Raw genomic sequence first — 27,507 nt, forward strand, 5'->3', positions numbered from 1 at the left:
TTTGCTCAGATCATCATCACTACCCTGGTTACATTATGTAAAGGGTATGCTTGCAAAGCTAGAGTTTTCAGATGTATGGTTTCCCCCACTCCAAAATGCCCCTAACTAAGGTTTCTGATGTGTGGGTCTCACATTAGCTAAGTTGCATAATGAAATTGGGCAGGTTAGCCCAGGACTACCTATAGAAGGAGGACAACTTTGAGTCTGAATCCTAGTTCAATAGATGGGACTCCAATGGCCGTATGATGTCACTGAAATTGTGTTTGGGTATTTTTCCCATTGGACACTTTACTGCAAAGGGGGAGCAGAACGATGAAAAATCATGGCATTATTGTAAATCAACGATCGAAATCATGCTTTCTTTTCCTTTGCCTCTGTATGCACATTTTAGGTTTTGCTGGCTGAAACCATTACTAATACGTGAGGGCGTAGGGTCTGTTAGCGGTTTTCTTGATTTGTGTAACCAGTTAAACAACAATATTAAATAACGTCTTCTGGTACTATACTTTAGCAGTGCATTGAAAAAGAGAACTGTGTACATGCAGCCCAATATGAAAATAATTGTATCTGGATATGTAATACCTTGTTACAAGTCAACCACATTTTAAGATTTTATTCTTACTCAACATATTTTGATCTGACCATCGATATTAATTAGGACGACAGCAGCCTCACATGGAGTTTATGAATTTTAGGTGTTTTTAGCTTATTTTAGAAAGTGTTATATCATGATGTGATATATTACATGATGTCTGTACAATTCTGGTTATTCAATGATTAACTGTTATTTGCTGTATTTTATGTCACGTTTAAGGCTTATCGTCAAAATAAAGCTTGATCATAATGATGGCCATCCTTTCTGACTTCTTCTTTCCCCCTCCTCCTCTGCATCATTTCTTCTTCTCCTCTCCCATCGCATTCCTCTTTTGCATATGCATTCTTTCATTGCAACTCTCTCTTGTTCTCTGCTCCACCCCTCTCTTCTTGCTGCCTTCCTCTTTTCTCTATCTTCACCTTTTCTATGTTCTTTCTTCCCTTTATGCTTGCCTCCCCTGCTTCCCTCCCCTTTCATTTCTTTCTCTGCTTTATTTCTTGTTGTCCTTTTCTCTTGTTGACTCCCCTTTCCTTGTGCCTTCCTGTCCTGAATATGTTCCCAGGCTATACTCCTTTGTCCTTGCATATGTTTCATCTCTTCCCAGAAATATCTATTTTATAGGTAATTTCTGATCATTACTTTTGCCTTTGCTTTTCCTTACAGGGAGTTTGCCCGTTGGAAGGTTAGGAACACAGCCATTGAACGAAAGGATTTACACCGGAATCCAGTGCCACTGATGCCAGAGTTCCAGAGAAGCATCCGTCTGTTAGGCAGAAGACCCACCACACAGCAGTTCATTGACACCATCATAAAGAAGTACGGCACCCACATCCTCATCTCAGCCACACTTGGAGGTAGGTACTAGGTCTACTGATGACCATCAGCCTGTGTCAAAGTAATAGAGTGCCAACGATAGGCTGCCTTTTGATGACTCTAAAACAGAATGGAGCAAACATGTTAAACATACAGAGATTGGTTGTGGGGAACATTTGAGAAGAAGAATGGATGCATAGAGCTCAGTGTCTGAGACTTACCATGACAAGACCCCTGTCTAATTGCAATCACTATTGACTTGGAAGCATCCTATGTACAGATACACTCACAAATTGGCTGTGTGGTGATATGGAGTGACCTGCTATTGTGATACCGGCATAGGACCATTTTAGAGGCAGATGCTAAGTCTGAACTCCAGGTATATATTCATGAGAAAGGACACTAACTAGGTTTCGTCCACACAAATAATTGGAAACCAAGATTTTAATTTCCTCATCTGGTTTTCTCAGAACTGTTTTAAGCCGTAGTGTCCTAAAGAGGATGGGTTGAACATGTTGAACATGCGATTTCCTGTGTGTGGTAGAATCAGGCATTACATGATCATTCATCATTTTTTATATACGGTGTGCTACTGACGTTCAACGTGCATAATGAGTTTTAGTGAGATTAACTGATTAGTCAAGGATCACATACTTACGACGAGTGAAACGCCTGGATTAGAACCATGGTCTTCTGGATCCATATGTACCCATGAAAGAAAGGTTAAGGTCTTACAGAGGGAAGTGGAAAAATAATGAATAAGAGATCAATAAGTGGGGAACAGATAAAGTGGACGATGAGCCAGGAAAAAACTCAGGAAAGTGATAGGCATAGGAATATGTAGAAGGGCACGGAAAATTGAATTGAGGTTGCAGTGGAGTGTGTGTGTGTGTGTGTGTGCGTGTGTGTGTGTGTGCATGTGCGTGTGCGTGTGTTTGTGTGTGTGTGTGTGTGCATATGTGTATGTGCGTATGTGTGTCAGAGACAGGGAGAGAAAGAAACATGAATGTAAAACAGTCCACATTAATGAAGAGAGTGAGCAAATGAGGCGGATGTAAATGGAGATGGGTAGAGAAAAATTGAGTGAGTTAAAATAGAGATGGATAACGTTGTTGAGATAATGAGACAGAATATGAGGTGGGTCAGAAACAAAGAGTCAGGGAACTATAAATGAACAGTGTAGTCTAAGGGAGAAAGAAGAACGATAGCAATAAGGAGTGTGAAGAAAATGAGTAATGATTATGATGGTAAATAGAAAGGATCATGGAACAATAGGAAAGGTGAAGGGTTGATCTAGAGACAAAGAGAAATGGGCCATAGTGATTCTGATCCACCAGACACCCCTTTCCCACGGGAGCGCTGCCCAACAAAACCACTCCACACTTTCCAGAATGCCACCAATGGTTACACTGGGAGAAAACCTCATTCGCCTTCTTGTCCGACCCCTGAGGAAATGTCAACTACCAGCTTAGTTGTGTTATCAGCAGTTTGTTGCTGAGATATAACTAAGGGTTACATAAACGGTAAGAGAACGTTCAATGAAGTTGAAGCGGATAGCATTTTGACTTCTCCATATCTAACTGAGTGCAAAGATTCACCGTGACAGGCAGACATCTAGACAAACAGCAGACACATGGATGTATGGAGAGTAGGGAAACAGGAAATAATAGAGACCATCTGAGAAAGGGAGAGCAATGTGGGTGCAATACTGGAGACCAGAGAGGTAAGGGAGAGCATAAGATGAAACACTGAGATGAAAAGGTAATAATGGGATGCAAATAGTGAGAACGGGTGGCAACAAGTACAATGAAGAAAATAGAGCAGAAGATCATGGGTCGAGGAGGAAAGAGGACCACATAGGGGAGTTGAGGAAAAGAGATGGGACATTTGAAGTAAACAGGAATGGTGAGCAATTAGGAGGGTGGAATCTGATGGATTGTAAAAGAAGGGTGCTGCATACAATTTGCTGTAAATGTTGAATGTAAATTAGCTCCCAGGGCTGGTGCAGCAACCAATCAGGTTGCATGGATTGTGGGCTGAATTCCCCACCAAGCCATCTTCCCCCATCCGCCCTTCCCTTATATACTTTGCTCTGTCTCCCTGCTGTTGGCATCCATGGAAATGGAGGATGGGCTCTGTATGGTGATCCTCCTTCCAGCTCTGTGGTGGCCATCTTGTGTAAGTATTTTCTGTAATTAAATGTGACTCCAGGAGGCGTCCCATTCATTGAAAGAAAACACTTTGGTATTAGCACCCCGGGTATAAGGATTTTAAACACAGACTACTAATAGCAAAATCACCTGTTCCCAGGGCTGGAATGGGTATAACGATACAGGGACCCTTGTTAAAGGCCCTTTTCTGCGCTGAAGCCTTTAACTCTGGACTTGGGTTGTTTTCATCCGTTCTGGCTCTTGGAACGAGCGATTATTGCTTAATTGCATTGCCTGCTCCCTGCATGACGCTCATCCCAAGTATTCCCACTACAAGGGCGCGTCCAAGGCTAAAACAGTGTTGAGCGATTGGTTGAGGTTTTCCCTCCGGATAATTGCTTGACAAAATAAGAAAAGAAATTAAATTTTGAAGCATAGCTTCATCAGGTTGTCAAAAAAAATGCATTATATATAAAAACGTGCACGGCTTGATAATAGTCCCCCAGCGCGTTATTCTACAAAAGAGCCATTTTGTTATTTTTAAAGGTGTCTTGATTGTTTTACTTTTACAACAAAAAAAAAAGAAAAAAGAACACCATTTTAGTGACTATATGTATTGTAACAAAAAAACAACAACAAAAGACACAGCGGTTGTGCCTACCTTGGCTAATCGATCGCTCAACATTGAGTAAGGCAAAGAACAATGGAGAGGTGACAACGGAGGAAGGATGTGAGAGAAAAGAGTGGGCGCAGAGAGGTTCTTCGAAGGCTGTGTCGCGGGGGTTGAGGACTGAAATGTGCAGCCTTCTCTTTGTGTAAAACACTCAAGGCTCCGTCACTCGTATACTGCATTAATCCTTAAAGAACTATTAGCTTCAGCAGGTCTTCAGCAGGCCTCGCTTCCCTGCGCAGGGCCGCAGGAGGAATGCGAGGTAGCGTCCCCGCGCGAGGGAAGCGAGGCCTTCAGCTCTTTCCTCACACCTGCGCCGAGGACGACTCAAAACCGCGAGGCCAGCCGCGCGAGCTGAAGGGCAATAACTCCTCTGCCCGAACCCATCTCCCCGTGCGTCATCCTACAAAACAACCAAGTCACTGCATGAAATATTTGTTTAATATCAAGCGGCCAAGGCTGTGAATTATTAACCATGAGAACGCGGATAACTTGTTCCTCCATTGTTTCCCAAAGAGTCACCCGATTCCACCAAAAGCCTGGCCTCCAGCCAAATCTGTAGTTATTCAAATAAACTGGTGCCACTTACCAATTACTCTGTCACATGGCAAGCATTGTTTGACAAGTGACCCACTCTCATCCCAGCCCTACAACACAGCACACCTGTCCTTTTGGTACACTGGCCCCATATGCACAAGCTGCGGAGGGTAACACTGGAGTTTGGAGGTTTGTATGTGTTTGATGCCAATGTCCCAGGCGGTAGTAATTTGCTGTAGAAAATAATGCATCATATCATTCATAGCATGGGATGGCAGACCCGACAACTGTTAACATGTTTAAATGTTTCGATATGTAAGAATAATGAAAGATAATTTTTCCCAAAGCACCAAGGCCTAGAAAATGCTTTCACTGGTATGGTAGGTGGGGAGCTGAGGGCATAGAGGCAGGGTACCCAGTACGCAGGTTCCCCGGGTCCTGGGCACACACACCCCTACCCCCACTCCCTGGAAACGCTATTTTCATGAAAGTCCCAATTCTTAGAATGGGCCGTTTTTGGTTTTATGACCCCGCCCTGGCTGCTCCTGGTAAAACCAAACGTGGCCCCCCTGCATAGAGGGGCTGAGGGTTGGGAGGCAAGAAAGTGCAGAGAGAGGAAAAGATTCATGAAAAAGGCTGAAGAAGTAGGGGCGTAGCACAGGAGATTGAAGTGGGTGGCGATGGAGGGGTGAAAAAATGTGCAAACGAGGGAGCAGCGGGCAAGAGCGAGATTGGGATAAGACGCCGGAATAGAGAGCAGACGTAAAGCGAGAGGGACTAGAGAGAGAACAGAGACATGGAGGGACGATAGTTTGAGGATGGGAGAGAAAGGATGGGAAGCTATGGAGAAGAGGCTTGACTAGGAGGAATGAGGGTGTGAATGAGGCAGAGACTGAGGGAAGAAAGGAGGCCGCCAGGGGGAGACTGACGGATAGAAGAGCGGCATGAAGAGACAACAGCAGGATCTGGGGAAGAGTCAAAGATTAAAGAAGGGAGTAGGAGAGAGTAAGGTCAAACACGATTAAAGTGGGTTATGGACGTAGAAGGAAACTAGAGAGAAACGGCAGAGGTGGAGGGAATTTGGAATGACGAAGTGCGTTTAAAGGAACAGTTGAAATGCAAATTGAAGATGCTCACGAGCAAACATTTGAAAGGAAGAGCGGGACTATATAGAAAAAAGGATGGCAATACAAAATGTGAAAAACAGGAACATCGAAGGAAACGACAGGGTGCGGTAAGAAGTTGTTGATGGGGGAAGCAAGCAAACGATGTTGCCACCTTCTCATATATGAAAGTAGTTTAAGCGGCAAGTCCTGAAGTGCAGAGATCATGATGAAGGGTTATTTTATCCTAATGTACTATTGGATAACCTGTCAATCGTACCGTGGTAGGCGCCTGCAGAATTACACCTCAGAATGAGTTTGCAGACTTTCACATAATGGCCCTCATTACGACCCTGGCGGAAATCGAAAAACGATGGCGGAAATGCAATACCGCCATCGAATAGCGCTCGGTGCGACTATGACCCGTCACCGCAAAGTACGAAGCCATTAGCGACACCGTAGTGAACGCCAACGCTAACTGCACCAAGTACGCGCGCGCGCGCCATGCCAAACCGTAAATACCACCATGGCGCAAGGGTACGCGAATTCCGACCCTAGCGGACATGTACCTAACGCCATCAAGCATGGCGGAAAGTACCATTCCGCCATGGTGAGAAGTACGGCATCGCGAATCAACCGTAAACGGCCCCACTGAGTGCCTGTACACCGCTCCCTGCCCACAAAGTACAACTCCCCGTAGGTGCAATGAAGTCACAATGCAACCAGTGAAATGTACAAGTCACCCATGCATGCCAACGAACAAAAGATTCACAAGAGGGGCCAATGGGAGCTGCAGGGCACAGATGGCACGAATACAGAAGCCATTCCAATGGACATGACCACAGTCCCCCCCCCCAGAAACGCACGCAAACACAGGCACCTGTGACCAGCAATATTCCGAAAATCACATCATTCCACCAGTCCACCTGGCTGACCGGCATCTGTTACACAAAACCCAATCCCCCGCCCCTGAGCATGACAACATTCAAACTGTCATATTGGCAGCCCCCATCCCTGACCTCACTGGGCTTCGTAGGCAAACGCGCCCAGCACAGTACCACGCAACTAAACTCCGAAGCTGGAACCCAATGCAGATCTCCTCACAATACATCGCTCCCCAAATAGGAATATGCCACATCACTCGCAAAGAAGAACGCTACACGGCCCATATCAGAATAGAAATTTAATGCACAACAAAATCACCAAGCCCATACAGCCATTAGGCCATGAACTCCAAAACACATTTCACCATTGTGGGCTGCATCCGCAAGAAATGACCAGCTACTACTTGTGTGACGCCCTGTTCCATCATGGTACACAGAGCCACATTCACGTACGAAAAGGCAACATGGAAGCGCACAGAACCGCAGGGCCATCCCAATGGGGAGGCACTAGTCCAGCTGAAAGGCCGAAATGTTGCTCCGAGCCACTAGTACTGCGTAAGGGCATGTGGCCCATTGGCGATCGTCCCATAAGATCGTAATGCTGCTCCACTGATTAACACGAAGCAGCAGGTGTCGGGAGTAAAAGCCATCTGCAGGAGTGGCATACAGATGGCAGTGGCAAAAGGGGAGGAGATACCTGTCAACCAAAAGAAAAGAAAAAGAACAGAATGGCCATCAGAACTACATTCGAACAACTCACTTCAATGATCACACTAAATCCACAGCCATATGCATGCTAGCCCACTCCAAAGGATCATCACCACCCCAAAACCACTTGCGACTCATAACCATCTATATCGAGGTGTAAACACCATCACAAACGAGTGTACCTGTGCATGCGTCTGTCAAAACAGAATCCATCAGATGGGAATGTTAACGTGCATGGACACAAGTGTCTGAAGGCGCGTCGAGACAGGGAGGGCTCAACAAGGCCAGATAGACGATGGTCCCACTATGGCAGCCCTGCATCACATAGCGCAGGGGAGGCGGATAGATTCCAAGAAGCCCTGTACATGGCAAACTCTGTATCAAATCATCTGCCCATGCATCCATTCATCATTCCCTCATCCCGGTATAAAAACTCCTGAATATTTACTCACATAACATTAGAAATATCCATTGAGTCTGTGCGTTATGCAGCCTGCAAAATCCACAGTGCCCCAGCCCGTAATTCCAGTGTTGTGAAGTAACATGTATTTGGGAACGTCCGGCCTCATCGCCCACGTCGCTATTGCGCATCCCAAACTATTCATATCAATCATTGCATCCTCGCCATGGCCCCTGTCTCAAGGACATTGAACAATAGAACGTTATATTTGCAGTCAGACCTGTGGGCATCTCCTCGCCGCTAGCTGAAAACCGAAAGCGCCGCCCTTCGAATTCCTCATTTGCAACATCACGTCGAAAAGGCATCTGTGGCCGTTTGAAATCACAAATTAATCCATCTAGTGCGGCTGTGTGTGAAAATGGCAACTGCCTTCACCCACAAATGGGACGCCCCGCCCGTCGGTGCAACTCGGTACAGTGATGCATGAGGGCCCACCGTTACTCGAGTACTACGTTCCACTGACCCATCACAAATCTGTTCGCGACTGCAAAGATTGTATGTGAAACAATGGGACCATAGCCGAATGTACATATCAACAAATGTTACACGGCCATCGGGTACAAATACATAATTGCAATAGCAAGATGCCATTCCTCGAATTGCAGCGTTGTGTGCGGGACGTGCTCGGCCAAAGGGGAGAGCAGCTTGCACAGGTGGATTGAATCACCACAGGTGGAGGCCATACAGCCTGAAAACACATAAATTGCACACCCAGTCTCCTCCCACAACCACACCCACTCCGAAATGCTACCGGCAGGACTCGCGATGTTGGCCCTGGGGGACCTGATAGCACTGCAAGTACTCCAACTCCAAGAAGAAGACGAACACCAACTACAACCGGCAGCACGGAGGGGACGCAGGAGGAGGAGGAGGCCAAGGCAGGGCCAGCAAGGGCCGCCAGCACAGCCACTACCACCACGCAGGCAGCCCGCAATCCCACGCCTCCCTGCACATCCGTTCAACCTCACTGCTGAGCAGATCCACACCCTCTACCGTTTGGACCGGGACACCATAGCCGCCATTGTGGACATGACACAGGCTGACCTTGTCAGCATGATAGATAGCCCAACCGCCATCCCACCCCTACTGAAGGTGGTGTCTGTACTCCACTTCCTGGCCACAGGCACCTACCAGCACACAGTCGGACAGTTGCATGGCATTTCTCAGCCACTGTTCTCACGGACACTATTGCAAGTGCTCGATGCCCTCCTGCAGCACGCAGACGACTACATCTCTCTACCACGCTCGGAGCAGGAAATTACCAACACAAAAGTGGGATTCCATGCACTTGCCAGCATACCGGGTTGCATTGGTGCCATCGACTGCACCCATGTGGAATTGGTCGTCCCACATGCCATGGAGGCCCAGTACCGCAACCGAAAACAATTTCATTCCCTGAATGTACAAATGGTGTGTGACTCCAACAGGATCATTACACATTGTTGTGCCCGATTCCCTGGATCAACCCATGATTCTATGGTCTTGAGGAACTCTACAATACCACGCTACATGGAGCGACACGCAGGGAACAGATCCTGGCTACTCGGTGAGTCTCATTACATGCATGATAATGTGGGGTATGTGATTCGGCAATGACCTGGCAGGAAGGGGGGGGGGGTGTGCGTACGTAGCAATGGCATTCCACATCATACGTTTATCGTCCACATACAGGTGATGCTGGATATCCACTGAAGAGATGGCTCCTCACACCAGTCCGGAACCCACGGGACCAGCATGAGGAGGACTACAACCATGCCCACTCACGTACCCGTGTAGTCATTGAACAGGCATTCGGCCTACTGAAGACTCATTTCCGCTGCCTCAGCAGGTCTGGCGGGGCACTCCTGTACCGCCATGAGAAGGTTGCAAAGATGGTCATGGCATGTGTCATGCTCCACAACATGTGCGTACGTAGACATGTGCCCATGCCCCCTGACGCAGAACTGCAAGCACCTGAAGATGGTCATGATGAGGGTGGGGATGTGGCAGCACCTCAAGGAGTCTGCGAGGCACCGGAGGGCCGTGACATTCGTCAGCATCTCATTGATGCATGCTTCTAGCACTCACGCCTGGTGGCTGATACATGGACACGGTACTCGTGGCACTGTGTGTGTCTGGTACATGCACAATATGGACTGTACGCCTATGATGGCCTAGTACACAAAGATCATTGTCCACACATCTCATTGGTTGATCGTGCACTGTTTATGGCATATGTGATATCATGTTGAACACCCTATCGACCCGCCACCCAAGTGAGCCCAACACACCCCCTCCACCCTCCTACCTCCCCCCCGAACACCAGTGTCCAAAGATGCTCATTGTCAGTGGGCTGTCGCTATTGCAAGCCCCCTCTGCGGGTATCAGGGGCACCCCTGCCTGTGGAGCGCAGGTTCCTCCCAGATCTACGTTGGGGGCTGCCCTGGACGGAACTTGCAACGGATGATGTCTCTGCCTGCTCACGTCCATGCATGTCCCTAAGTGTTTGTGAGAGCTCAGTGAGCACACAGCGCACTGCGGCAAGTTCGGCACATACGTCTTTGGACGTCGCAAGCAGTTCCCCCCTCAGGCTCTCGGTGCTTCTCTCCATTTGGACTCTCAGGCTCTCGGTGCCACTCTCCATTTGGACTTTCAGGCTCTCGGTGCTACTCTCCATTTGGACTCTCAGGCTCTCGGTGCTACTCTCCATTTGGACTCTCAGGCTCTCGGTGCTACTCTCCATTTGTGCCCTTAGTGTCTCTGTACTTCTCTCCATTTCTGCCCTAAGTGTCTCAGTTGATGTTTCTATGTCTGCCTTAGTGCCCCCACATTCATCGGCATGGTCCTTGAGGAGCGTGGCCAGTTGCTGCTGTTGCACGATTAACTGGTCGAGGGACTGTTGCCTCTGCTGGGCCATGGCCATTTGCGGGGGTGTCACAGAGGGGCTGTTGACCTCATGTTGCCTTGCCACAGGGCTTGTGGGGGATGGCCAGTCGTCGTCTTGTGGGTGCCCCTGCGTGGTATCCTCATGTTGTACGGGATGGGACAGACAGGGGGATTGGGACAGGTCATGGATGGATCTGACTTCGACATCCCCGTCTTCTGTGTCGGAGCATGCTGCCATCAATGGGGTGTCACCTATGGTGCTGCTGCCACCAGAGGCAGTGCCTTCTGTGGCATCCGTTGGGGGGACCTGTGGTGGTGGTGTTGTGGGCATGCTGGCTGCTGGGGTGCCTGTTGATGTTCCCTCCTCTGTGCTGCCACCTGATTTGTGCTGCTGCCGTGTCTTGATGCGTGCAGCTGAGGTGGAGGGTCTTTGGCCGTTGGTCTTGGCCCTCTTTGCAGGTGTGCTGGTAGGGGTGTCCTGATGCTCGTCGTTTGGATCGGACCCTGTGGTGGAGTAAAGGAGGGCGAGGGTTATTAATGGGTCTGTGGGTATTGGAATGGCATTGTATCACATGCATTGGGGTGGTACCTGAGGGTGATTTGGGTCGGGGCCTTGGAGGTGCTTTCATTTGTGTGTGGAGTGAGGGTGCAGTTGTTTGGCAGCCTGCAGTTAGGGTGTGCCTGCTGCACGTGTAGTGGGTGTTTTAGGGGTTTTTAATTATTTATGTATTTATTGTGAGTTTTAAAGTGCGCTATCAGGCCGATGTGTGTGGACGTTCTCCTGGACATGTGTTTCTGTTGCACTATGTGGACACATGGTACTTCACATGATTGGACATTGTGGATTTAGCATTGTTTTATTTGGCCCACCTACCTGAATCTTCGGATGTCTGCACTCCTTTCTCCATCCCTCCGACTCCCTCTATGCTCTCCATTCCGATGGTGGAGGCACAGATTTCTTCCCAGGGGGTCAACTTGATGGGTGATTCAGGACCTCCCCCGGTGGCTGTGGCAATGTTGCGGTTGGCAGAAAGTATGCTGCGGACGCGTATCCGCAGGTCGTCCCATCGCTTTCTGCATTGCTGTGGGTTGCGGGGTGCGGTCCCCACCGCACTTACCCGCTGTGCCACCAGAGCCCATATGGCCTTCTTGTTCGCAAGTGCCATCCTGGTCATTTGCGTGGAGAAGACGACGGCAGCATTCTCCTGGAGGGTCTCTGTTAGCACGGTGAGTTCCTCACGGGAGAAGTGGACCTGCCGCTTGCGGTCGCACGCTTTCTTCGCTACTTTTCCCATTTTTCTTGGTTTCGCTAGGGTGGATGACGGGTTGGGGTGTGTCTCAGGGTAGTGTTTTTAGTGGTTGTGTGGATTTTGTGGTTTTATAGGTGTACGGCGGGATGTTTCCCGTTCCGGGCCCATGTTTTTACTTCCGTTTCCGTATATTTACGGTCACCGTACTTTCCGGTTGGCGCTCACTGCGGTGTCCGCTGTGATGGGTGGCGGTATTGCACCTAGGGCGCCGTACGGCGGCGGTGTGGGCCGTTTTGGGGTCATTTCCGCCATCGCGGACTTTGCACTTCCGCCATGGCGTGGTGCTCGTGCCCGATGGGTCGGAATGGGCCGCACTTTGCTCCATCGTGCTATGGCGGAAACGCTATTTACGCTGTGGCGGTCCGGTCAGTCACTTTCCGCCAGGGTCGTAATGAGGGCCAATGTCATGCAAGTCATTAACCATGTGCATTTATATTCTTTTAAAATGTGTGTGCGTGCGCGTGTGTGTGATCCCATAGCACCACATATTACACATGGCATCAGAAGGGTGGGGAGGGACTCTGAAACAGCTGCCAGCAGACAATGGCCCTCATTACGACCCTGGTGGAAAGTGACTGACCGGACCGCCACAGCGTAAATAGCGTTTCCGCCATTGCACGATGGAGCAAAGTGCGGCCCATTCCGACCCATCGGGCACGAGCACCACGCCATGGCGGAAGTGCAAAGTCCGCGATGGCGGAAATGACCCCAAAACGGCCCACACCGCCGCCGTACGGCGCCCTAGGTGCAATACCGCCACCCATCACAGCGGACACCGCAGTGAGCGCCAACCGGAAAGTACGGTGACCGTAAATATACGGAAACGGAAGTAAAAACATGGGCCCGGAACGGGAAACATCCCGCCGTACACCTATAAAACCACAAAATCCACACAACCACTAAAAACACTACCCTGAGACACACCCCAACCCGTCATCCACCCTAGCGAAACCAAGAAAAATGGGAAAAGTAGCGAAGAAAGCGTGCGACCGCAAGCGGCAGGTCACTTCTCCCGTGAGGAACTCACCGTGCTAACAGAGACCCTCCAGGAGAATGCTGCCGTCGTCTTCTCCACGCAAATGACCAGGACGGCACTTGCGAACAAGAAGGCCATATGGGCTCTGGTGGCACAGCGGGTAAGTGCGGTGGGGACCGCACCCCGCAACCCACAGCAATGCAGAAAGCGATGGGACGACCTGCGGATACGCGTCCGCAGCATACTTTCTGCCAACCGCAACATTGCCACAGCCACCGGGGGAGGTCCTGAATCACCCATCAAGTTGACCCCCTGGGAAGAAATCTGTGCCTCCACTATCGGAATGGAGAGCATAGAGGGAGTCGGAGGGATGGAGAAAGGAGTGCAGACATCCGAAGATTCAGGTAGGTGGGCCAAATAAAACAATGCTAAATCCACAATGTCCAATCATGTGAAGTACCATGTGTCCACATAGTGCAACAGAAACACATGTCCAGGAGAACGTCCACACACATCGGCCTGATAGCGCACTTTAAAACTCACAATAAATACATAAATAATTAAAAACCCCTAAAACACCCACTACACGTGCAGCAGGCACACCCTAACTGCAGGCTGCCAAACAACTGCACCCTCACTCCACACACAAATGAAAGCACCTCCAAGGCCCCGACCCAAATCACCCTCAGGTACCACCCCAATGCATGTGATACAATGCCATTGCAATACCCACAGACCCATTAATAACCCTCGCCCTCCTTTACTCCACCACAGGGTCCGATCCAAACGACGAGCATCAGGACACCCCTACCAGCACACCTGCAAAGAGGGCCGAGACCAACGGCCAAAGACCCTCCACCTCAGCTGCACGCATCAAGACACGGCAGCAGCACAAATCAGGTGGCAGCACAGAGGAGGGAACATCAACAGGCACCCCAGCAGCCAGCATGCCCACAACACCACCACCACAGGTCCCCCCAACGGATGCCACAGAAGGCACTGCCTCTGGTGGCAGCAGCACCATAGGTGACACCCCATTGATGGCAGCATGCTCCGACACAGAAGACGGGGATGTCGAAGTCAGATCCATCCATGACCTGTCCCAATCCCCCTGTCTGTCCCATCCCGTACAACATGAGGATACCACGCAGGGGCACCCACAAGACGACGACTGGCCATCCCCCACAAGCCCTGTGGCAAGGCAACATGAGGTCAACAGCCCCTCTGTGACACCCCCGCAAATGGCCATGGCCCAGCAGAGGCAACAGTCCCTCGACCAGTTAATCGTGCAACAGCAGCAACTGGCCACGCTCCTCAAGGACCATGCCGATGAATGTGGGGGCACTAAGGCAGACATAGAAACATCAACTGAGACACTTAGGGCAGAAATGGAGAGAAGTACAGAGACACTAAGGGCACAAATGGAGAGTAGCACCAAGAGCCTGAGAGTCCAAATGGAGAGTAGCACCGAGAGCCTGAGAGTCCAAATGGAGAGTAGCACCGAGAGCCTGAGAGTCCAAATGGAGAGTGGCACCGAGAGCCTGAGAGTCCAAATGGAGAGAAGCACCGAGAGCCTGAGGGGGGAACTGCATGCGACGTCCAAAGACGTATGTGCCGAACTTGCCGCAGTGCGCCGTGTGCTCACTGAGCTCTCACAAACACTTAGGGACATGCATGGACGTGAGCAGGCAGAGACATCATCCGTTGCAAGTTCCGTCCAGGGCAGCCCCCAACGTAGATCTGGGAGGAACCTGCGCTCCACAGGCAGGGGTGCCCCTGATACCCACAGAGGGGGCTTGCAATAGCGAAAGCCAACTGACAATGAGCATCTTTGGACACTGGTGTTCGGGGGGGAGGTAGGAGGGTGGAGGGGGTGTGTTGGGCTCACTTGGGTGGCGGGTCGATAGGGTGTTCAACATGATATCACATATGCCATAAACAGTGCACGATCAACCAATGAGATGTGTGGACAATGATCTTTGTGTACTAGGCCATCATAGGCGTACAGTCCATATTGTGCATGTACCAGACACACACAGTGCCACGAGTACCGTGTCCATGTATCAGCCACCAGGCGTGAGTGCTAGAAGCATGCATCAATGAGATGCTGACGAATGTCACGGCCCTCCGGTGCCTCGCAGACTCCTTGAGGTGCTGCCACATCCCCACCCTCATCATGACCATCTTCAGGTGCTTGCAGTTCTGTGTCAGGGGGCATGGGCACATTTCTACGTACGCACATGTTGTGGAGCATGACACATGCCATGACCATCTTTGCAACCTTCTCATGGCGGTACAGGAGTGCCCCGCCAGACCTGCTGAGGCAGCGGAAACGAGTCTTCAGTAGGCCGAATGCCTGTTCAATGACTACACGGGTACGTGAGTGGGCATGGTTGTAGTCCTCCTCATGCTGGTCCCGTGGGTTCCGGACTGGTGTGAGGAGCCATCTCTTCAGTGGATACCCGGCATCACCTGTATGTGGACGATAAACGTATGATGTGGAATGCCATTGCTACGTACGCACACCCCCCCCCCTTCCTGCCAGGTCATTGCCGAATCACATACCCCACATTATCATGCATGAAATGAGACTCACCGAGTAGCCAGGATCTGTTCCCTGCGTGTCGCTCCATGTAGCGTGGTATTGTAGAGTTCCTCAAGACCATAGAATCATGGGTTGATCCAGGGAATCGGGCACAACAATGTGTAATGATCCTGTTGGAGTCACACACCATTTGTACATTCAGGGAATGAAATTGTTTTCGGTTGCGGTACTGGGCCTCCATGGCATGTGGGACGACCAATTCCACATGGGTGCAGTCGATGGCACCAATGCAACCCGGTATGCCGGCAAGTGCATGGAATCCCACTTTTGTGTTGGTAATTTCCTGCTCCGAGCGTGGTAGAGAGATGTAGTCGTCTGCGTGCTGCAGGAGGGCATCGAGCACTTGCAATAGTGTCCGTGAGAACAGTGGCTGAGAAATGCCATGCATCTGTCCGACTGTGTGCTGGTAGGTGCCTGTGGCCAGGAAGTGGAGTACAGACACCACCTTCAGTAGGGGTGGGATGGCGTTTGGGCTATCTATCATGCTGACAAGGTCAGCCTGTGTCATGTCCACAATGGCGGCTATGGTGTCCTGGTCCAAACGGTAGAGGGTGTGGATCTGCTCAGCAGTGAGGTTGAACGGATGTGCTCGGAGGCGTGGGATTGCGGGCTGCCTGCGTGGTGGTAGTGGCTGTGCTGGCGGCCCTTGCTGGCCCTGCCTTGGCCTCCTCCTCCTCCTGCGTCCCCTCCGTGCGGCCGGTTGTAGTTGGTGTTCGTCTTCTTCTTGGAGTTGGAGTACTTGCAGTGCTATCAGGTCCCCCAGGGCCAACATCACGAGTCCTGCCGGTAGCATTTCGGAGTGGGTGTGGTTGTGGGAGGAGACTGGGTGTGCAATTTATGTGTTTTCAGGCTGTATGGCCTCCACCTGTGGTGATTCATTCCACCTGTGCAAGCTGCTCTCCCCTTTGGCCGAGCACGTCCCGCACACAACGCTGCAATTCGAGGAATGGCATCTTGCTATTGCAATCATGTATTTGTACCCGATGGCCGTGTAACATTTGTTGATATGTACATTCGGCTATGGTCCCATTGTTTCACATACAATCTTTGCAGTCGCGAACAGACTTGTGATGGGTCAGTGGAACGTAGTACTCGAGTAACGGTGGGCCCTCATGCATCACTGTACCGAGTTGCACCGACGGGCGGGGCGTCCCATTTGTGGGTGAAGGCAGTTGCCATTTTCACACACAGCCGCACTAGATGGATTAATTTGTGATTTCAAACGGCCACAGATGCCTTTTCGACGTGATGTTGCAAATGAGGAATTCGAAGGGCGGCGCTTTCGGTTTTCAGCTAGCGGCGAGGAGATGCCCACAGGTCTGACTGCAAATATAACGTTCTATTGTTCAATGTCCTTGAGACAGGGGCCATGGCGAGGATGCAATGATTGATATGAATAGTTTGGGATGCGCAATAGCGACGTGGGCGATGAGGCCGGACGTTCCCAAATACATGTTACTTCACAACACTGGAATTACGGGCTGGGGCACTGTGGATTTTGCAGGCTGCATAACGCACAGACTCAATGGATATTTCTAATGTTATGTGAGTAAATATTCAGGAGTTTTTATACCGGGATGAGGGAATGATGAATGGATGCATGGGCAGATGATTTGATACAGAGTTTGCCATGTACAGGGCTTCTTGGAATCTATCCGCCTCCCCTGCGCTATGTGATGCAGGGCTGCCATAGTGGGACCATCGTCTATCTGGCCTTGTTGAGCCCTCCCTGTCTCGACGCGCCTTCAGACACTTGTGTCCATGCACGTTAACATTCCCATCTGATGGATTCTGTTTTGACAGACGCATGCACAGGTACACTCGTTTGTGATGGTGTTTACACCTCGATATAGATGGTTATGAGTCGCAAGTGGTTTTGGGGTGGTGATGATCCTTTGGAGTGGGCTAGCATGCATATGGCTGTGGATTTAGTGTGATCATTGAAGTGAGTTGTTCGAATGTAGTTCTGATGGACATTCTGTTCTTTTTCTTTTCTTTTGGTTGACAGGTATCTCCTCCCCTTTTGCCACTGCCATCTGTATGCCACTCCTGCAGATGGCTTTTACTCCCGACACCTGCTGCTTCGTGTTAATCAGTGGAGCAGCATTACGATCTTATGGGACGATCGCCAATGGGCCACATGCCCTTACGCAGTACTAGTGGCTCGGAGCAACATTTCGGCCTTTCAGCTGCACTAGTGCCTCCCCATTGGGACGGCCCTGCGGTTCTGTGCGCTTCCATGTTGCCTTTTCGTACGTGAATGTGGCTCTGTGTACCATGATGGAACAGGGCGTCACACAAGTAGTAGCTGGTCATTTCTTGCGGATGCAGCCCACAATGGTGAAATGTGTTTTGGAGTTCATGGCCTAATGGCTGTATGGGCTTGGTGATTTTGTTGTGCATTAAATTTCTATTCTGATATGGGCCGTGTAGCGTTCTTCTTTGCGATTGATGTGGCATATTCCTATTTGGGGAGCGATGTATTGTGAGGAGATCTGCATTGGGTTCCAGCTTCGGAGTTTAGTTGCGTGGTACTGTGCTGGGCGCGTTTGCCTACGAAGCCCAGTGAGGTCAGGGATGGGGGCTGCCAATATGACAGTTTGAATGTTGTCATGCTCAGGGGCGGGGGATTGGGTTTTGTGTAACAGATGCCGGTCAGCCAGGTGGACTGGTGGAATGATGTGATTTTCGGAATATTGCTGGTCACATGTGCCTGTGTTTGCCTGCGTTTCTGGGGGGGGGACTGTGGTCATGTCCATTGGAATGGCTTCTGTATTCGTGCCATCTGTGCCCTGCAGCTCCCATTGGCCCCTCTTGTGAATCTTTTGTTCGTTGGCATGCATGGGTGACTTGTACATTTCACTGGTTGCATTGTGACTTCATTGCACCTACGGGGAGTTGTACTTTGTGGGCAGGGAGCGGTGTACAGGCACTCAGTGGGGCCGTTTACAGTTGATTCGCGATGCCGTACTTCTCACCATGGCGGAATGGTACTTTCCGCCCTGCTTGATGGCGTTAGGTACATGTCCGCTAGGGTCGGAATTCGCGTACCCTTGCGCCATGGTGGTATTTACGGTTTGGCATGGCGCACGCGCGCGTACTTGGTGCAGTTAGCGTTGGCGTTCACTACGGTGTCGCTAATGGCTTCGTACTTTGCGGTGACGGGTCATAGTCGCACCGAGCGCTATTCGATGGCGGTATTGCATTTCCGCCATCGTTTTTCGATTTCCGCCAGGGTCGTAATGAGGGCCAATGACTTATATCATACATTAAAATATGTTTGAAACTTTAAGGAAGTAAAATGAGAATGAGAGAAATTACAAAAAGCGTATTTAATTTTGCCCATGTTATATTGTCTTTTAATATATTTGCATGTTATTTTTATAAATCTGAAAAAAAGTGTTCTTGATTGACAGTAAATCCGTTAATTAATTGTGAGGATCCTATCACAGAGAGAACAAAGGAGCAAGGGAGGATAAAACTAGTAGAAATGCTGTCAAACGTTAGAGTGGAATGGAGTCACGAAAGGAAAATGGGGAGGCAGCAGCAAATGACGAAGAGGACTGGACAGGTTGAGCTGAGCCTGGTCGCTCCCACCGCTTTCTCCACTCACTGCCTATTGCCACCCTTGCTTACTTGCCTCTGCACACTGCTGTTGCCCTTTGGTCCCTCCGTTTACCCCGCATCTTTCACAAATCCCCTCCTTGTGACCAGGTGGGGCATAGCTCTGTGCAGCGTTTCCTTCTCTTCTCCTCCTCTAGCTGCCCTTTCTCTTCCGTCTATCACACCCACTATGGTGCTCTCAAATTCCCACATCTTCTCTAACTTCTTTCCTATCTCCTATCCTACTATTCTTACTAAGACTGGAAGGAAGATGCTCATGAAGGACACCCTGGTCTCCAATCCAGGCCTTCCCATCGCTGACACCTATGTCAGTGCCACTTCCAGAAAAACTCTCACCAACATCCTCTTTGTCGCTCCTTTGCCCAACCTAGGAACCTTTCATACAGTTGTACTTCTCTCTCCTTCCCCCTCTTCTCCATTTATGTTGGCACCTGGTGGGAGGTCCACTTGGCCCCCTTCCAGTCCTCCAGAATCATGTATGTCTATCTAAATGGTGCAGTCATGGTCAGGGGCCCTCAGCCCAATCTCCTACTATTTGATAGGCGCCTCACTTGCCTCATCAACTTCCTTCCTTCACCTGCTACTCCTTCTACCACTTCTCTGGCTTCTCTGCCCCCTCCTTATAATACTGATCTGGCTCCTATGCCATCTACTACTGCTCTGGCTCTTCGGCCACCTATGTCCTCCACCTCTCTGGCTCCCTTTAAAATCCACTACCTCTCTGGCTCCTCTGTCGCCTCCTCCTTCCAACTCTCTGGATCCTCTGCCACTTCCAATGGGTACTCCTCACCCATGTACCCCCCAGAAGTCTTTAAAAAGTGGAAACCCGCTCTACCTGGCTACTCTCAACACTTGTTCTGCTGTCAAAGTCAAACACTCATCTGATGTCTGCCACCTCCTTCAACTCCTAGACCTCAATGTTCTCGCTCTTACCGAGACATGAATCAAGGCCAGCTCTGTCACTTGTTTTGACACACTCCTCCCTGAGGGCTACAAGATAATCCCCGAGCCCAGGCCCAATAGTCCCTGGGGTGGAGGGGTCCTGATCTTTCCGGAGTGAATCCCTGCTTCCAAAATCCCCACTCAGACCTATTCTTCCTTTGAATACCTGGTCTGAAGGCTTTCTATCTCTTCTGGCCTTTCTATGACCATGGCCATCATCTATAGGACACCTGGCCAGTTTAGCCTCTTCCTCTCTGAACAGACTGACCTCACATCCTCTCTCCTTTCCTCTACCTCCTGGTTTCTCCTCCTTGGGGATGTCAACATCCACCTAGAGTCCTCAGACTCCTCTGGGTGATTTCACACCTATGCAACTCTCTTTCCCTCTCCATTCCACCCTCTGGTCTGACTCCCTCTGAAGGCCACACCTTGGATGTTCTCATCTCTTCAGACACCCCCCTCTCTAATCCACTCACTACTCCTCTCTAACTGGACGGACCACATTCTTCTTTCTCTCGGTTGAAGCTTCCTGTTCCCTTGACAAATGCCCACCCACCACTGCCACCTTCCTTCGCGGTCATTCACCCTATGAAGCGAATGTGAGTGTCTGCTTTGCCTCCACTTTCCCTCGCACACCTACTCCTGTGGGTGACTCCCATCCTGGCACAGCCCTTTCCAACTGTCACCTTTCATCTCTAACACCCTGGATATTCTCCCCTTTTATGGGGATCTACCTGAAGTCTTCCACCAAGTGCAATGCTTGGTATGACTCTGATCTGGCAGCTCTGAAATGCAAGTGCAGATTATCTGAACGGAAGTGGGGAGCTTTGGTGCCTCCTCTGATGAACTGGCCTGCCGCCTGCTCCAAAGGCAAAACATACTCTCCATCTTCTCTAGAATAGGAGCCATATTCAAGCCTGCATCTCTGTAGCCTATACCTACATGGCAAAACTTGCAAAATCTGCAAGGAGCTGGCCACTCCTACTGCAGTATCTACCTCTTCTACACCTACCCAGGCCCTGTGCATGGCTCTGGGTTCTCAATTCACCCTTAAAATGCAGGGCTGCATGTCTGCACTCTACTTCTCTTCTCTACTCTCTTGCTCCACCTCTCGCATGCCCTCCTTGGCCACCCCCCTCCTCTCCTGTTCTTCCTCTCTCCTGTAACACCTGAAGATGATTCCCGACACGTCTGGTCTATGAATGTCTCATCCAAACAGGTGACCACATGCTCCTCCAGAACCATTAAGGACAACATTGGTTCTCTCGCTCCAGTCTTGGCCAATTTCTGTAATCATTCCTTCGCCACTGGATCTTTCCCTTCTCTTCTCAAGCACTCCATTGTGCACCCCAATACTAAAAAAGCCTTCTGCTGACCCCTCCATTCTGACAAACTATCAGCCGATCTCTATCACTCCTTTCCTGGGCAAACTCCAGGAAAAGTTGTCTATCTCCCAGCTGACCCAACCACACTGAATCTGATGGTTGTCTCCAGGACGATCAGTCTGAACACCAGCGTAGATCTGCTCTCTAATCTTGACTCTATCTCTCCCTATGTCCTCTTTCTCCTCAACCTTTCCTCTGCATTTGGCAGGGTCAACCACAGCATCCTAATGACTTGTCTCTGTGAGACCCTTGGCATCACGGATCAGGCTCCAGCATAGCTGACGTCCTTCCTCCTAGACTAACCTTCCCAGGTTCAGCTTTGGTCTTTTCTCTCTGCCAACTCTCCCTCCACATGTGGTGTTCCCCAGGGTTCTATCCTCTCCCCCTGGTTCTTCAATGCCTATCTCCTCTATCTCCTGATCACTACCTATTCCTCTAACTTTCAGTGTCATGTGGATGGCATGCAGCTCTCTTTCAGGCTACCCTTGGTGTCCTCCTCCTCCTCGCTCATCCCTGACTGACTAACCACTATTCAGGCATGCTGCACCTCAAATGATCTATGCCTTAATCCCAGTGAGATCAATATCCTTCTCATTGGGACCCCTTCTCCTGCTTTTGTTCTCTCACTCTGGCTGCCCTCCTTGGGCCCTCTGCCCTCACCCTCTTGTAAGGCAAAAAACCTTGAGGTAATCTTTGACTCCACTCTCTCCTTCTCTCCACACATCAAAGACCTTTCGAAGAAGGTCCATTTCCAGCTGTTCCTCCTCAGAGGTATTGTCCCTTTTCTCACTTTTTCCAAGTAGCTCACTGTCTCCACACCCCTGTTTCTCTCTAAGCTGGATTACTGCAACAGCCATTTTCTCAATCTGCCTATCTCTATTCTTTGCCCTCTTCAACTCATCCAGAACAGGACCACAAGACTTATCCTTCATCTCAAGCCCAGGGACTTCATCTCTCCAGCCTGAAATCCCTCCACTGGCTGATTCTGGCTGCAATTATCAAGATTAAGACCCTCTGCATTGTCTATAAGGCTTTCTGGGGATTTGGCCCTCACTACCTTCAACTCTCTCGCCCTAAATACCTTCCTCCTAGAGCCCTTTGCTCACCTACTTTTAACTCTCTGCAGGTGAGTCACTTTTCCAAGACCTCTATCCTCTGCAGGTGCCTCCTTCTGGAATGGCCCCCTTGTCCCACTCCGCCTTGAGCTGGATCTCCTAAAGTTCTGGAAGCTCCTCAAGACCTCAATTTTATCCATGTCTTTCTCGCTCCCTTTCTCCTGCTAACCTTCCCTTGCTCTTGCTCCATCTACTGACTGGATGCTAGGTGTCCTCTGCATCTAACAGGACAACCGCCTCCCCACCCATGACCAATCCCCCTGAACTTGCCGCCTGGCCCAACATTCACTGCCACCTGGATAACCTTATACAACAAGGCTGGGATTGCCTGGCGTAGTCCCAGACTGCTTGTACTCGACTCAGGGCCCTGCTGCTCTGGGTTCACCTCTCCCTGCCCCCTCCCGCCTGAACTTCTTTTTGTGCGCTTGCACAATCTCAATAAAATGAGGTCTAGTAAGATTGTTGTCTTGTCCTCCATTTGTTCCCCATCCCTTGCCTCGTTGCAGCTTGAAACACTTGTGTATAGGTGCATAATAAATAACAAATCAATGAATCAATCAATCAATGGTGGTCTTTGGAAGATAAAGGACGGGTGGAAGGAAAGGAAGAGGATGAAGTGTATTGCAAATGAAACATCATGCCTGCTCCCCGAAATGTTTTAAAATTATATATATATATATATCTGTGTTACACGAAATGAAAGGCAGCAAACACATCTCTTTGTATGTTATGTAGCAAGCATACTACACAAAATAGTGGTTCATTTTTGACCTAGTGCAAAGTTGTGGCACAGCTTGTTTGCCCCACTCCTTAATATATAAGCATAAGCACATGTGTGAGCACTTTTGCAAATGTGAGATGATCTGGCCCTGATGCCCATGCAATATAATAATTGGTAAATGTGTTAATATTTTATGTATTGTAAAATGCCATACTCCTGCTGTAGAATTTAAAAGCATTTGTAAAGAACGCAAAGTATTCTTGGCCAGCTATGATTCTGCCCTGGTCTAATGTCATTTTCATTTCGAAAGAGCGTTCTTCTTAGCTCACTTCATCTCGACCAGCATTGAGAATTGTGTGTTTGAGCTGCGAGGGGAAAAGGCCTTTCATCGCTCACCTAACTTGCACCACAGTTGCCCGGTGATTCTGTTAACGTTAAATTTGCATCCTGGACTGTTTCCAAGTTCACCCCCTGGGAGCTGGCTTTATGTACTTGCTACTCAGCGTCCAGGTCAAATTATTCTACGAGGAGACAGAGCCATTAGAAATTATGGCTCTGCACTTAACATTTGAATGACAGCTCCACCCGGCTCAGGCCAGAGTGCTATTGAGCCATACACTGGCAAAATATTTTTACAATGACCAGTGGGTAGCATATTTTGGCAACTCAGTTTGGTCCACCCTCTTTAACAGGATAGTGTGAGTTACATGTTGTCCACCTCACCGTCTATGCTCTGCCATCCCTTTTAATGCCATAGTCGCTATTTATTTCTAGGACTGCGATGACACATGTTCTAAGGGAGTCAATAAACTGTTTTTTTTTCAAATAACATAGTGCTTCTTTATTTACAAAATGGGTTTGTGATTCCATTTCTGAAAATCATAAACGAACTCCACTGAATCCAGCAAATTGCTGCCTGACATCCAACAATTCCCTTGTATGGAAGTTCTCGCAGACAGCCCTTTGTTGAAAAATAATTATTTGGCACAGGAACAACATGCAGTATTGTTGGCTCTGATGTCCTGTGGTTTGAAGTGACTATAGGTGATGTTTGTGACTTGAATCTGTGCGATGTCTCTGTATCCTTCAACACTGTCGATCATCCATTGCTCATCTCCTGTTTCTACCAATGGGGCTTTTGTAACCTTGCCGTTGAGCCTCCACTATTTCCTTACACAACTATGCTGACAACAGACAGTTCCTAGAGTGAATTGGTGGGCTATGTGGTCAATTTCATGGTTTGTATTTAGTGTGGCAATTTGAAAAAAAACGTAGATCAACGGTAGATTTGATGGTTTTAGTTTTAAAATAATGTTTGTGTTCTCTGCAACACAATTTCAATTTTCTGTCTCCATTACCCACATAAAAGATGTCCCCATTGTATTTAATTGCATTTATATGTCTAACCCAACGTGTGGCTAAGTGTAGTCTTGCACTGCCTGTGACTCAAGTGCCGGTGTTTTTGGAGACTATTACATTTCAATGTTACTGGATTGTTCAGAGCTCCAAAGTCCGATGACTAGCATGAATGGTCCAGTCAGTTCATATCGTTGTGTGGATAAAAAGGCCCCAAAATACGAGAATGGAAGCGTGACCATTCATAAAAGCACATTAGACCGTAGAATGTGGTTAACTTCAGTCCTGTAGGGTGTCGAGCCGCTAGTAGATACATTGTTTTGTTTTATGCTCACAAAGTTAAGTGACCAGATGTCATTCTGCTTTCACAGTTTCTGTCTGCACTTAGTTCCAGAATCTCAGCAGTTTGTTTTTAGACTTTGTTTTAACACATTCTCCTTAAATTGTGAGTACCAGTTTCCTGTTTTCTAGATTTGGACATTTTTCCTTAAAGTGACCAAATGTCAATCTCCTTTCACAGTTTCCGTCTGCACTTAGTTCCAGAATCTCCTCAGTTTCTTTTTAAACTTTGTTTTATCACATTCTCCTTAAATTGTGAGTACCAGTTTCCTGTTTTCTAGATTTGGACATTTTTCCTTAAAGTGACCAAATGAAATGTCAATCTCCTTTCACAGTTTCTGCCTGCACTTAGTTCCAGAATCTCAGCAGTTTATTTTTAGACTTTTTAAACACATTCTCCTTAAATTGTGAGTACCAGTCTCCCGCTTTCTAGATCTCGGCTTTTGCCATTGTTAAACTGAGAATGGGAATTGTTTTTAAGTGCTCAAGGCACAACAATTACCTTTTGTCAAAGAAATGGGACAGCCTAATAACTCAGTCAACACAGAAATTGATGCACCATTCCTCTTTAATACAATCCCACAGGATCAGCGTTCTGAGGCCGCAAGCACAACTGATTTATCAATTTCAGCTGGGCAGCATATTTTCTGGGCCATCCATCCGAAACAAAGGATTCTTCCCTCAACAACCCACATAAAGGGTCACCAATGCAATATGGAGGATTGCCTCCCTAATTTCTGACTACATACCCAATGTCTAAGCAACACAGGAACACCACAAGTTTTGATCGAATATGAAACTGTGTGTCAAAGCTCACATATCGGAAAGGCATTGATGTACATAATCCACTTTGTGTTCCTCCTGATGAACCACCTTATGCCAGTGTGAAACACGTGTAGAGGAATCTCTGTATCAAGCTCACAAATAAACCAGCAAGTCACCATATTATCGACTTTGATTTGTCAGTTCAAGAAATGTGCCACAGTGGTTTACAGTGGTTATTTGGGTAGATACAATACTTGGAGCTATAGGCTTTTGCGACAGCAACATTAAAAAAAATACTGATTTGTCCACCATAGGTTTGCAAAAGGCCTGCCGTTGCTTAAACAACCAGAACTGACCTCTTTAACACAAGCATGTTTAAGCCTAGAAAAAGACAATGTTGTGTATCTGAGAGTTTGCTTATATGTGCCTATTTCCTTTACTGCTAAAGAGGCGGCAGTGTCTATTAGTGTTAATCATTTTGGTGATTAAAAATCTATAGATTCTGAAGTGAGATTTTTAGCTAGCGTGTCTATGACACCTGTTACGAAAACCACAGGTGTCGACTCCCACGAAACAGGGCTCGAGCAGAATCGAGTTAATTCTGAAGCTCAGCTGTTTTTTTAACACCTCAAGTTACCCACAACTACCATATTATTTAACTTTAGGTTCTAGTTCAATAGTCACCCTAAATTTGGTGGTACAATCGTTAGTGCGGCTCGAGAATATGCACTCTTTGCTTTTAAGCAAAAAACAGTATATCTGTTTTCGACACCCATCGAATGGGCTTTCAACAAAGCTACTTAACTTCTCTTTTCAGTAATCTCCAGCCAGCCAGAGTCTATTGCACTTGGATAGAAATGCAATGACAATTCAAACTAATTCTGAGAATCGCAGTACTGATTGCATGGCTACATTATTACTAAAAAGGATGCTTTATCCTTCAATGAAAAGAAACGAAGAATATAAAGAATGTTGAGCCCCCATTCCAGTCAGATTTGAAGAAGTTCCTACATAATCTTGCTTGGTCTGCACAAGCAGGGCTGGGTCTATACCGCACTCATTGTCTAACTAGTAAATTGTGGAAACAGAAGTCTAAGAAGTAGAACAAACATAATATCCATTTTATTAATGGGGAGACAACTGGACATTCATCTGAAGAACAGGTGGAAAGTAGAGTAGAATATCCTTCTAATAATAACTTGTGTGTATATTTCGCTTGTAATTCAAAAGAAAAATGAAATTAGAGCATTATTTCTTCTGAAGGCTGGGTCAAATCTATTTATTGAAAACTCAAACTACTGGAACATTACATAAAGAATGATACATAAAGAATCAACACTATCTAAAACATAGGGCATAACTTCTTGTAAACTATGACACAGAGTAAAGAGCTGCAGATGGGTCAGACAACGTGTATACACAGGGATCACTCTACTATTCCTGAAGTGAGAATTGATTTGATAGAACAACATGACTAAGTATCTTCAGAAGTACAGTATGTGGAAAAGCCCAACCACATGTCTAGTCTGAAACAAGATATGGGACACATTGCATCAATCTAGAGGCTATATTTGAGGAAGTCTG

The 27,507-nt window shown here is 48.4% G+C and overlaps 1 protein-coding gene across 1 annotated transcript in view; it reads left to right on the forward strand.

Annotated features, from left to right (window-relative positions):
* BRINP1 (BMP/retinoic acid inducible neural specific 1) overlaps positions 1-27,507 on the forward strand; it is a 619,275-nt gene that overhangs the window by 347,285 nt on the left and 244,483 nt on the right. The window contains exon 3 of the mRNA XM_069609661.1: positions 1,259-1,449. Within this exon, the coding sequence (XP_069465762.1) occupies positions 1,259-1,449 (191 nt within the window). The remainder of the gene's footprint in view (positions 1-1,258; positions 1,450-27,507) is intronic.

This window comes from Ambystoma mexicanum, chromosome 8 (genome assembly GCF_040938575.1).
Source record: "Ambystoma mexicanum isolate Mex_15411 chromosome 8, UKY_AmexF1_1, whole genome shotgun sequence".
In the NCBI taxonomy this organism is placed as follows: Eukaryota; Metazoa; Chordata; class Amphibia; order Caudata; family Ambystomatidae; genus Ambystoma; species Ambystoma mexicanum.